The sequence below is a fragment of the Sorex araneus genome, chromosome 10, assembly GCF_027595985.1.
Source record: "Sorex araneus isolate mSorAra2 chromosome 10, mSorAra2.pri, whole genome shotgun sequence".
NCBI lineage: Eukaryota > Metazoa > Chordata > Mammalia > Eulipotyphla > Soricidae > Sorex > Sorex araneus.
In genome coordinates this window covers 50,642,813-50,656,071 of record NC_073311.1, presented here as the reverse complement: position 1 = coordinate 50,656,071, position 13,259 = coordinate 50,642,813, and the positions used below count along the sequence as shown (strand labels likewise).

General features: G+C 38.8%; 1 protein-coding gene across 1 annotated transcript; it reads right to left on the bottom strand.

The window, feature by feature from the left end:
- Positions 1-502: 502 nt before the first annotated feature.
- On the bottom strand, positions 503-13,022 carry KLRF2 (killer cell lectin like receptor F2). The gene is made up of 6 exons (XM_055118647.1): positions 12,934-13,022; positions 7,988-8,086; positions 6,100-6,180; positions 1,649-1,797; positions 955-1,073; positions 503-620 (listed from the first exon to the last, which is right to left on the bottom strand). The coding sequence occupies exons 1-6, from the start codon at positions 13,001-13,003 to the stop codon at positions 503-505; spliced, it is 636 nt and encodes a 211-aa protein (XP_054974622.1). The 5' UTR covers positions 13,004-13,022.
- Positions 13,023-13,259: the final 237 nt, after the last annotated feature.

The following is a 13,259-nucleotide window of genomic DNA, read 5'->3' as shown; positions in this document are numbered from 1 at the left end:
CATCATCATCATCATCGTCATTATTATCATTATTATTATTGGCAGCGCCTGGCAAGCTACCAAGAGTATCCCGCCCACATGGGCGGAGCCTGGCAAGCTCAGCAAGCTATACCCATGGCATATTCAATATGACAAATACAGTAACAATAACAGGTCTCATTCCCCTGACCCTGAAAAGAGCCTCCAATCATTGGGAAAAATGAGTAAGGAGAGGCTGCTAAAATCTCAGGGGTGGGATGAATAGAGATGTTACTGGCGCCCACTCGAGTAAATCGATGAACAACGGGATAACAGTGATACAGTGATACAGTGAAGTTTAATTATTTTTTTAGACATTGGAAGCATAAAAAACTATGTTTTCTTATTTAAAAGTGTGTTTTTTTATTTTGAAGTATTTCTGTGCGCATATTTATTTGTAGTAAAAAGGAATAAATTTATATTCTACAGAAAGATAAGAACTGTTGACATTCATACTTTAAATGGATACATTTGTTTTTGTTGTTTAAATGGCTTTTCTCTGGCAAATGCCAAAAAAGTTGGAGTTACAGTCTTCAGAATATATACTGCTTCCTGTTATGACAGCACAGTTCATGTTTTCCCTTGGTCCAACTATTGCAAAGCTGAAAGATAGACATAAGCACATTGATTTTTAATTAATGACCGAATATCTTAAAGCTTCCAACAGCCAAACTTACATAGGAAATTCTTCTACAAAGAGTGCAAACTGGAAATAAGTGGGTGCGATGATGAAGATTTTCTATCCCCATTTCTCTGTGCTAGTGAAGATTTTAAGAGAAAGAGAGGAAAATAAAAAATGAGAAACTTTAAAAAAGAGAAAAAATAAAGAAAAAAGAAAAGAGACTGAAAGGCAAGAAATCTTATTCTTGAATTAAAAATATATTTCTACAACAAAAACATACTTCCCATCATCCCACCTCCTCAAAAACTACTCACCTATTTTGTTCCACAAAAGGTTGCTCATCTATCCACATCCATTGGTTTCCTTGGACCTCACTAACATGTAGTCCGATCCAACCAGGATGTCCAGGTTTCAAATTCTTCTGTACAAATTCCTATGGAGGAGACAGTGTGTTTGCTTATTTACATCACTGTCACTGTCATCCCCTTGCTCATTGATTTGCTCGAGCGGGCACCAGTAACGTCTCCATTGTAAGACTTGTTGTTACTGTTTTCTTGGCATATCAAATATGCCACGGTAGCTTGCCAGGCTCTGCCGTGCAGGGGAGATACTCTCGGTAGATTGCCAGCCTCTCCGAGAGGGGCGGAGGAATTGAACCGGGTTAGATGCATGCAAGGCAGACACCCTACCTGCAGTGCTATCGCTCCAGCCCTTTAAAAAATATGCAATGCATTTTATAAGTAATTATGCCAGACATAAATTAAATAGCAAAATTAATTTCTTTCAAAATATTATTTTCATGAACAGTAATTATATTATGACTAATACATTTTCTAAAACAACTTCTTTCTCACTTCTGCTCCCACCACAATACATGAACACACGCGTGCGCTCACACACACACACACACACACACACGCACGCACGCACACTCACACACACCCCTCCCTCACCCCACACATCCCTGCACAGAGCAATTCTTCCTGGGTCACTTAGACCCTTCCTTACCAGCTCCTTTGGAGTTTGAATCACCAGCAAATGTGATTGTAGATTTAAACAATCGTGTTGACTCTTGTTCCAGGTTTTCGGAGAAGTTGAAAACCTGTAACATTTACCTTGGCTCAATAACCACTCATTTGGGCATGTTGACTCTTTTTCTAAATGAAATGTAGAAACAGTATTAATTATCTGTCATCAACGAGAAAGTATAAATGATAACAAATGTGATGAACTGAAAAATAAATTTTTGCCAGCTATTTTTTTTGTCATTTAAAATTATCTCTACTAGCAGAAGAGAACTAAGATACCTTGATTAATTTGTATATTTCCTGGACTAAGAGCAAGGCTTGTGGAAAAAAACAGAGGGAAGAACAAAGTTTTTGAATTCTGGCCTTTATAAGTATCGGAAATAAACATAAAATAATTTTTATTCCAATTTCTGACTGAAAAAATGAAAGTTTGTTGTTTTTGTTCATTCATTATCTGGCTCTACATTTCTTGAGAGTGATTTCTACATATCACTTCTGTGACATGACTTTCTATACTATAACTTATCTCATTGTGTTGGATACTTTCACCTTCTTTTCCATTGCGCGACTGGCCCTACTTTCACCTTCATTTGCTTTTTATTACCAGTTTCCTTAGTTATGAAGGAAAGTTTCATTTCCTTTTTCATTCTTTAAGTTGTATTGACGTAATGCCCAATGATCTTCCCACATAGGAATGAGACTTTCACCCAAGCCATGTCTGCCAACTGAGACTAGGTGTCCCTGGGTCATAAAGGACCCATTGTCCATGCCGAGCTGACGCTCTATCTCTATGTCTCTACATGCCTATAATATTTCTGTTGACTGGAGCGATAGCATAGTGGTTCAGCTTTTGCCTTTCACACGGCCGACCAGTGTTCGATTCCTCCGCCCCTCTCGGAGGGCCCGGCAAGCTACCGAGAGTATCGAGCCTTCGCAGCAGAGCCTGGCAAGCTACCCGTGAGTATTGGATATGCTAAAAACAGTAACAATAAGTTTCTCCATGAGAGACGTTACTGGTGCCTGCTCGAACAAATCGATGAGCAACGGGATGACAGTGACAGTGACTGTGTAGCTCTGTGACCATAGACTAATTGCTGAGAGTTGAGTGTATATATGTATTGAATATCCTGATATTAAGAGCATGTCATATTTTTTCATTGGTAGACTGATACTTTATTTTGCTATATATGAGTCTAAACCTTTGAGAAGGAATGGGAGATAGTACAGATGCCTGACGCAGTCTGATTTTGATCCTAGTATAATTTTGATCCCAGTATTCCTGGGGTTATCTCTGGGAATAGCCCTCGAGACCTCTAGAATGTCCAGTGTAGCCCTGGGTATTCTAGACACTTCTGAGACTGAACAACAAATTATCTCCAGGCCCTTGTATTGAGCCAACTACCCAGTTAGCTGGACTCTCTGGGCATCCTGAGCATTGCTTATGAGTTCCCCACAAGACATTTCTAAACGTTCAGCCTTGGAGATCACAGTAGTAATTTTAGCTAAGACAAGTAAAAGAGTAAAGTAGATGTTACCAGAAAAAAGAATATTAAAATAGGACTAATTTTTAATATATAAAATCCCTCTTTCTTTTCATTCTTTTTTCTCTTTTGTATTTTTATTTTATTTATTTATTTTTGACCCAATACCTTTTTTTTTTTCCAGTTACAAAGTTGTTTATTATCGGGTTTCAGTCATTTAGTGTTCCAATACCTGTCCCTTCACCAGTGTACATTTCCCACCACCAATGGCCCCTGTGTCCCTCCTGCCTCTCCCCTTTTCATTCCTAAGTTGTATTGACTTAATGCCCAATCATATTGCCATATCAGAAATGAAACTTTCTGAATAAAAGTAGAAATAAACTTAATAATAAAAGTAAAATAAAAGTTAAAAATAAAATGAAAGTAAAGTTAAAATAAACTTTCAAATAAAATGAAACTCACACTTTTCCAGGGCAAGAGGAGCTGCCAATCCCAGTCTGAGAGACAGTACGGTGGTAGGGTGCTTGCTTATACATGGCTACCTGGATTTAATTCCCTCCACCCCATATTGTTCTTAGGGTGCACTAGGAGTGAACCCTGTGTGCCAAGGTAGGAGCGAGCCTTGATCACTGTTTGGCATGGCCCCAGGACCATATAAAAAATACATGCCAATCATGAATATTCTAACATTTCACATTTGCAAATTATTTAGAGATTTGGGAGAGCTAGATTCTCTTCCCTGTTGCAGAATATAGTTGTATTAAAACATCTAAAATTACCTACCTTTGGATGGACTATCCACAGCTACTGGTGAGATTATGGATATTGATACTATAGTACTGAAGTACTAATCAACAAAGTATAACTGAAAAACATACTAAAAGTATTCCAGATGATCAGTGCAGCATGTTAAAACAGGAGCACACATATTCCTGGACTGTGCAGAAACAAAGCGGCCACACGACACATCATCATAAAAGGAAACATATATATATATATGTATATATATATATATATATATGTATATATACTCAGAGAGCCTGGCAAGCTACTGAGACTATCCTGCCCACACAGAAGAGCCTGGCAAGCCCCCATGGCATATTCAATATTCGATATTGCTAAATTCGATATGCCAAGTACAGTAACAGGTTCTATTCCCCTGACTCTGAAAAGAGCCTCCAATTGTTGGGAAAAACAAGCAAGGAGAGGCTGTTAAAATCTCAAGGCTAGGATGAATGGAGACGTTACTGGCACCTGCTAGAGTAAGTCGATGAACAATGGGATGACAGTGATACAGTGATACAGTGAAGATAAAATTAAAAATCAGAAGCATGGTAAGTGGCACCATGGAGAAAAATTCTATGTATGAAAATTTCTAGACAGAAAAAATCCTGAATATGATAAATTCTGCACAATCATGACTCATTTTTATTTCCAACATATCAATTGAACAACGTGCTAGCGTAAATTTAAAAAAATGGTAAATTAAAAAATAAATAGCAATTTAAAAATAAATGGTAAGTGATGGTATTGGTGTGTACTGATAACTGTTGGTACTGTCTAAAGGAATATGGAAGGCCAAAAGATAAGCTGGAGCACATGTTTTGTATGGAGGAACTCTGGGTTCAATTCTCAGCAGCACATTGTTCAAGCATCAGTGGGAATAAACCCTCAAGCACCACACCAGAAGTAACCCCTAAAAACTTCTAAGTATGGCTTCCAAAAAAAATAGGGGGGTGGAGTGATAGCATAGTGGTTAAGGCATTTGCCTTGCATCTTGCTAACCTGGGTTTGGTCCCTGGCATCCGTTGTGATCCCCCAAGCACCACCAGGAATAATTCCTTAGTGCAGAGCTAGCAGTAACCCCTGAGCATTGCCAGGTATTATCCCCCTCACCTCCCGCCAACGAATGTAAAAAATACCCAAACAAAATAATAATAATATATATTTGTATCGTTATTTTTTCTATATAAAAGTCTAAGAATATGAGAAAATCTTGTGGAAGTAGGTATTCTTATCACCCCTAATTTATGCATGGAAGATGATTCACACTGACTTTAAATAACTTCCTCAAAGTCACATAACAGATTACAATCAAAGTATTGCCTCCTATACGAGGCAATCAACATATTAATTGAAATGTTGGTCAGGTTTTTCCAGAATCAAAGGATTAAATGGCTGGAGTGATAGCACAGCGGTTGGGCTTTTGCCTTTCACACAGCCAATCCATGTTTGATTTCTCCACCCCTCTCGGAGAACCCGGCAAACTACCGAGAGTATTGTGCCCGCATGGCTGAGCCTGGCAAGCTACCCGTGAAGTATTGGATATGCAAAAAAAAGTAACAGTAAGTCTCACAATGAGAGACGGTACTGGTGCCCGCTCGAACAAATCGATGAGAAACGGGATGACAGTGATTAATTGATATGTTGGTCAGGTTTTTCCAGAATCAAAGGATTATATTTAACATGTCCAAGCTTAACAGATAGGTAAAGAGGAAGCTTTCATGCTGGAGACCCAGGTGAATTATACTTCAGGATTAGAAGCTTAATTCCCTCTAATTGTGCTAATTGTGCTAATTTCAGAATTTTTTGAAAATTTTTGTAAGAAATTAAATTGAATAAGGTCCACCTTCATCATAAGAAGAAATCCACTTAACTCAAAACCTACTTACTTAAAATACCAGCAGATCTCAATTAAAAAGTAGTACTTGTACAAGGCTAGGTGTTTTAACTAAGTATCTGGAAAATTACATGTAGCCTAGTCAATCTAACACAGAACATTGACCATCACAATTGGTTCAATCTGTGTTAAATTTTCTGGGTCAATTATCATACAACTGTTGGAAGTCAACTAGATGACTGTTTTATTTGCAGTACTTAATATGACCAGCAAGTTTAAATCTCTTGATTCAAATCAGATCAACACATAAAAGATAATAAAATACATTACCTCCTAGACTACTGATATTCACAGTCTTGTGTAAATCCATATTTTTATCCTTAGTGAGTGCAAAGGAAAAATTTGATAAACCTTTAAAAATGAATAAAAATATTAGTTTATTAGAATAAAATTCTAGCACAAAAATATCATAAAATTTCTAAATCTCTTTTCTCTACTATTTGATTTTAGATATGACTCCTAAAATCATATCTAGGATATGACCATACCATATCATATGACTCCTAGTCATATCTAGGTTATGACTCCATCCTCCAGAATTAGTCACTTTCATCACACCTACTTTTATTCCTATAAGTATTAAAAACAATTCTAAATTCTTGCATTATTAAATTTCAATTTGTAAAATTGAGACTCTTGTTGCACCCCAAACACACAGACACACACAGACACATCAAATCTTCTTTTTATTCTATGTAGTTCCTTCCACTGCTAAATTAGATTGCTTATAGTCTATTTACATATCAACTGAATAATTACTTTCCAGGAACACACAAATATATATAGAGATAGATATAGGTATTGATATTGTAATGACTGTGGCCAATTAAATACTATTTGCATGAATATTATAATATAAAATGGGTAAACACAAATACTTAAGCACCGTTTGTGGCAAAAGACAGTGATAAGTACTATATATATATATATAAGTATCTACTTATCAGAATATCAGTATAAACTGATATGCAAAATACAGGAACATATAACAGCATGACTATGTATATTTACTTCTAAATTAAAACTAACTTGCAGTCTTATAAATACAACTGAAATATGATTGAAATTTGGGAGTGGAATTTCAGTGACTTGATTGAGACACTTTGAAGATTCTGTCCCCATAGTCCTAAGGCCCAAAAGACTCATGCTCAGCAGTGTGCCCTCTTGCCTGTGGAACGTCCAGTGCAAAGTGATATCCAGTATCACTTCTGCTCTGTTAGCTAATGCCTGTGGCTTACGTGGTTTGTGTCCCTGTCCCCTCCCTTTAACTCTAACTGAACTGTATGCTATGCCGCCATAATGTGGTCTTCCCCCTAATAAAATTGCTTTGTGGTTGCATACTATTGGTCTGAGTGGTTAATATACACAATTACAGTGCCACAGTCAGAACTTTTTGACAGCCTAACTGTGCACATTACCGGTCACTCTGTAAAATCATCTTCCTCTTCTGTTTTAAAAAATTACATGGGAAAATTAAATTGCTTGATTGCCTTCATTTTCAACAAGTTAGAGCCAAGTTTACGCATGACTTTAAGGCATTGCTACAATGCAAAACAATGATAGAAACCATGAATTGGTTAATTTGTTTCAAAAAGAGTGACTACAGAATGCACACAGTAAATACTATTCAGAAAGTGTGAAGAAGTCCATTTTAGTATTTTTTCAAAGAGGTACTTAAAAAAGACCTAGCACACACCTGTATTAAATCATTATATCTCACTGCAATAACAGTAAGCACATACTCTCTGTATAAAAGTGTATTATATTTTAGTAAAGAATGCTAACCTTTAACTGGAAGTTTTACATCAGAAACCCCGCAGAAAAAGTATTAACATTCTATTTCAGAATATATTATGCTTTCTTTTTTCCCTTCTGGGCCACACCCAACATTCCTCAGGGGTTATCCTGGATCTTCACTCTAACATGGTATAGGAGATGCCAGAGATGGTACTCAGGTTGGCCACAGGCAAAACAAGCACTCTCCCCACTGTTTTATTGCTCTGGTCCAATTACTATAACTTAATATAATCCTTTTATAAGTTTATGTAGCTGGTCAACTGAACTTGGTAATCTGGAGCGGTTCTATGGAGCTGGCCTTACTACTAGTAGAATTTAATGTTTAACATCTGAAAGTGGAAAAAGATATAATTATACTCACTTCGAAAATGTAGGCCAATGACTGCCACCATGAAGAAAAGGATCCCAAGACATCCACATAAGAGCACAAGACTGTAACACCGCAGACACCAGGACAAATCTTAAATGTTGAGATAGTTTTGTTTGTGAATTTTAGATTATTCACTTGGAAAACAAACAGAGCGGATATAGGACAGTGGCGGAGGACCATGGGCACTGTGGTGGTGCAGGAGTTTGTACATCACTACCATAAACTTAAATATTATAGTTGCTGTATTACCTAAAGTTTTAATGCAATAAAAACATTTTCTACTATTTTATTACAGAGATAAGATATGTTCTCTCACATATGACAATATTCCATTTTAGATATGATAGAATTTAAGTTTACTAAAAATTCGAAAATACCAATGGTCTATTATTTTTAGCTACATTTTCATTTTATCGTGTTATAATACTTTATTCCAGTCCTAGACTAAAGGATACTTTCTGTTTTTTCCTTTTCACACAAATAATCACATCATACTCTCAATCATAAGTGATGAGGCAAAAGAAAGGAAAAGGCAGACAGGCAGTCCCTATGTTGCTTCCTCGGGGAGGAGCTTGGGGACTAAAGGAGGTCTCCTAACCAGGTCTCTGCACCCAAGCAAGCAGAAACAGCACCGAGGACAGAGCGACATCCCCATCCTCTCCTGAACTGGGAATGAGAAAAAGAACTTACTCAGACGCTAAGGTAACTTCTCAGGAGAGGTCCATTCTAGGACCTGCTCCTCACCTTATCCACTAGGATGAAGAGTCCAGACTCTGTGCCAAGGATGCCCAAGAGGGGGGTGGGTGAGAGCCCTCCCCCCACAAAGGACCCAGCCCTGACAGCCAACCTCCACTACCAAACCACTGCCACGCTCCAGGCTTCTTTTCACATGCTCAGGCCGAGCCTCACTCATGAGTGAACATAAAGGAATATATATATATATATATATGCTTTCAGAGAGCTCAGCAAGCTACCAAGAGTATCCTGCCTGCACGGAAGAGCCTGGCAAGCTCCCCATGGCGTATTCAATATGCCAAATACAGTAGCAATAACAGGTCTTATTCCCCTGACCCTGAAAGAGCCTCCAATCGTTGGGAAAGACGAGTAAGGAGAGGCTGCTAAAATCTCAGGGCTAGGACGAATGGAGACGTTACTGGCTCCCACTTTACTAAATCAATGAAAAATGGGATGACAGTGATATGGTGATACAGTGATAACGATTTATGCCATTATAAAATCTTTGTAGCATGTCAAAACAAAAAGAAATCATTGTATTTAAATTGTAATTGGATCACTATTGTCTTGCCTTGGTGATGACTTGCCTAGAATTTTGACAACTTTAAACTTGAATTCAATTTCCTTTGCCTTATATTAACTTTGTTTTGGGGTCCCATCCAGTGGTTCTCGGGACTTACTCCTGGCTCTGTGCTCAGGGTGCATTTCTGGGAGAGCTGGTAATGGACATATTGGGATTGTCTGTAGGACCAGGAATCCAATTGGAATTGGCAGCACACAAGGCAAGTGCCTTAACCCCTGCACGACCTTTCTAGCCCTCCTTAAAGAAAAAGTCTCAGTATGAGTCTTTCACTGTATCACTGTCATCTCATTGCTCATCGATTTGCTCGAGTGGGCACCAGCAACGTCTTCATTGTGAGATATGTTGTTACTGTTTTTGGCATATCGAATGTGCCATGGGTAGCTTACCAGGCTCTGCCGTGTGAGTGAGATACTCTCGGTAGCTTGCCAGGCTCTCCGCGAGAGACGGAGGAATCGAACCTGGGTCAACCGCATGCAAGATAAATGCCCTACGCGCTGTGCTATCACTCCAGTCCAGTGTGAGTCCTTAACATAAATAATACATGTATTGGTAGCAGAGGCAGTGTGTGGGGCCAAACCAGCTGCCAAAGCCCTGTTATGTGGAATCTCTAGGTCCATAAATGCTCAACAAAACATGAGCATCTTGAGGGCTGTAGGGACTATTTGCTGCTGGGACTTTCAGCCTGAGAAGAACACACACACACACACACACACACCCCTAAAACCACTGGACTCCAAGACTTCCGTTCTAGGAAACAAACAGCAGCATCATGGGCAAGATGAAAAGTGGTCTGAAAACCCCCTGTGAGCTCACTGGGTGCACCTCCCATTTCTTGAGTCTGCCCACTTGGGTCACATCCCCAAACATACAATTCCTCCCTTTTCTTTTTCTTAATTAAATTTCAGGCCTTCCACCACCTTGAGTCTCCTAAGCGAGTTTTTCTTTTCTCTTGAAGAGACAGAGGAATACAGCATGATGCCATCCTATCTTCCCGCAACAGTGATTATGGTGGAAACCTTCCTGTTTGGGTTTAGTGACAGTATCTTTTTTAGCCAAGTAGCAGCTCCATTATTAGTAAGTAGCCCAGGAGCTCAAATCAGATTTATGGCAAGTGAGAACAAGCTCACAGAAATGTATCTAACTACAGCCTAGCATTCTACTAACCTTATCTTTCTTTCATCATAACTCAAATAGAAATTAGCCTTTGTTTTATATGCCCATTTTACGTCATTATTTGCCTAACACAAAGTTGTTTATAAATTATGAAAAGATTTAGCAGTGAAAGATCTACATAAAATATCACAAAACACATTTGCTCTATGAGAATAAAAGTATTAAGATTTAAGAAGCTAAGTGTTGTGTGCACAAGGCTGCACACGGATTCTGTGGAGTTTAGGATTCAACTAAATCCATTAAATCCAAAGATCCTAGTTTTCATTATATTACAATCATTTGCTTATGAAAAGAATCTTTTATTTTCTGATACTGAGAGAAATTGATAGAAACTGAACCATGAGCATGAGACAATTGCAAGGACTGTTTAGTCTTTTAATACAAATTTTAATTTCTTATAATAAAAGATTTTCATATAAAGGTACCATGATTTACCTATTTATTCATAGTTTTGTTTCAGGTATGCAATGTTCCACCACCAGTGTCAATTTCTTTCCACCATTGTCCCCAGGTCCCCTCCCATTCCCAGTCTTATTCTCTCTGGGGCATATTTTTTAGTTTGATTATTGTAGGTAGGATCTCATGCTGACAGTATTATTGACTCTGTCGTTTAGATACATACATTTACCACACTTCTACACCACCAACGTTCTTGAGTCCCCTCACTCCTGCCTCTACTAGCTCCTATCCATTTCTCCCCACTCTCCCCCTCTGCTTCTGTGTTTCCCTGTTCTTGTTTTCTGGTCAAGGACTAAGGGCAATCTGGGCGTCTCCCCTTTGATCCCCAGCATTTCTCTCCTGTTTTCCTTCTGTATATCACAGATAAGTGAGATCATTCAGACCTTCTTCTTATGACTCACTTGACTTTTATTTTTAATTTTTTCTTTTGTTCCGGGGTCACACTGGCAGTGTTCTGGGATTACTCTTGACTCTGAGCTAAGGGGTCACTCCTGGTGTAACACAGGGAACCATATGGGATGTGGGGATCAAACCCAGATCTGATGCGTGTAAGGCAAGGCCCTACCCACTGTACTATCACCCTCACTTCATTTTTAAACATTGTTTTATTTTCTTTTGGGGGGTCACACCCAGCGATGCACAGGGGTTTCTCCTGGCTTTGCACTCAGCAATCACTCCTGGCAGTGCTTGGGGGACCATAAGGAATATTGGGAATCAAACCCGGGTTGGCTGCATGCGAGGCAAATGCCCTATCCACTGTGCTATCGCTCCAGCCCCTAATCATTGTTTTTTAAAAAAATCTTTTCCTTAAAAAAATGAAGGTGCTTGGGGCTGGAGCAATAGTACAGCGGGTAGGGTGTTTGCCTTGCATGCGGCCAACCCGGGTTCGATTCCCAGGATCCCATATGGTCCTCTGAGCACCTCCAGGGGTGATTCCTGAATGCAGAGTCAGGAGTAACCCCTGTGCATTGCCAGATGTGACCCAAAAAGAAAAAAAAATGAAGGTGCTTAATGAGAGTCAAAAAACAAACAAACAGTACTTCAGCTGTGACCAGAAACATCTAACTCATCTCATCTCTATTTAGATGGTTACTATGGCTGTAGGAATGTTTTGGCATTTTTAATATAGGCTGAGTTTAGACATGAGTCTGTGGTCTGTTGTTTGTTAGACTCACCAATATTAAAAAAAAAAAACACCTTGACCCAGATAAAATGGCCCTATGGAATGGGCCTAAAGCTTTAGATGACTAAAGCTTTCTTTTACTTCTCCCTTCTCTCATTCCCAAGGGCTAGGACAACAATCTCATGACATTTTTGGAGTGAAAAGTAAAACACACATGCACGGACATTAAAACAAGTGTTTGTGCTATAAAACATGAATACGCTCAGAACTTTACTTTCACCAATGTCACTGGCATTTCCTGAGTAGAATCAGCACCTTTGTAAAGACATCACATCCAAAGCATTGCGTCTATAATTCATTTCTTTTTGCAGGAGGAATGATTTCTGTAAAAATACTCCTTTCATTCTTTTACTTGACAGTCGCATTGCTGTTTTGAATGCTCCAACCTGGAGGACATGATGCATTATCTTATTTTCGCTGCTCTGACCCTAGGTTATAAACATATGCCTACTTCAGACAAATGATGACCATTTACGTAAATCTCAAAATTAAAAATGCTCAACTACAGTAACATTTCTAAGAGAATATTGCAATTAATTTTATTTTATTGTTCTCAGGCCACAGTCAGTAGTGCTCAGGGCTCTCTCCTTGCTCTGTGCTCACGGATCACTACTGGGTACAGTGGGGGATTCTCTGGGCTGCCAGGGATCAAAACGGGTTGGGGGATTCTAGGAGGTGCCAGGGATCAAAACGGGTTGACCATATGCAAGGAAAGCACTGTACTTCCTGCCATAGCATTTCTCCAGCCCCATCAACACTATGATTTTAGACTAATTTCTGAATGAAGGAAAATAATATTCTTACCTTTAGATCTCTGCTCAGATTTGAAACGAGTCCTGCGTACCAATGTCATATAACCATCTTCATTCTCCATTTCGTTAGCTATATTAGCCCCGCAAATACTAAAATAAAAGTGGAGAATAGCCTCAGCTTTGGCTATTTGTCCTGGGTACAAGGTACTAGAAAATGCAATGGAAGTCAAAAGCAGTCTAAATTTACTCAGGTACTGCCCGTCGGAAATCACACAGGATGTGGTGGTGAAGGCAGGGGACAGATAAGCTAATTTCTGGCTAAATTTATATTTATTGGAATATTGGTCATTTTGGTGTCACAATTTTAAACAAGCATTT

Bases quoted from the DNA above. Each gene is read 5' to 3' on its own strand.
- KLRF2 (XM_055118647.1), bottom strand. From the start codon at position 13,003: ATGGAGAATGAAGATGGTTATATGACATTGGTACGCAGGACTCGTTTC. The intron at 6,181-7,987 runs GTGAGTATAATT...TCATTTTTAAAG, and splicing joins CATTGGCCTACATTTTCGAA to GTTTATCAAATTTTTCCTTT. The intron at 1,798-6,099 runs GTAATGTATTTT...CATTTCATTTAG, and splicing joins GAATATCAGTAGTCTAGGAG to AAAAAGAGTCAACATGCCCA.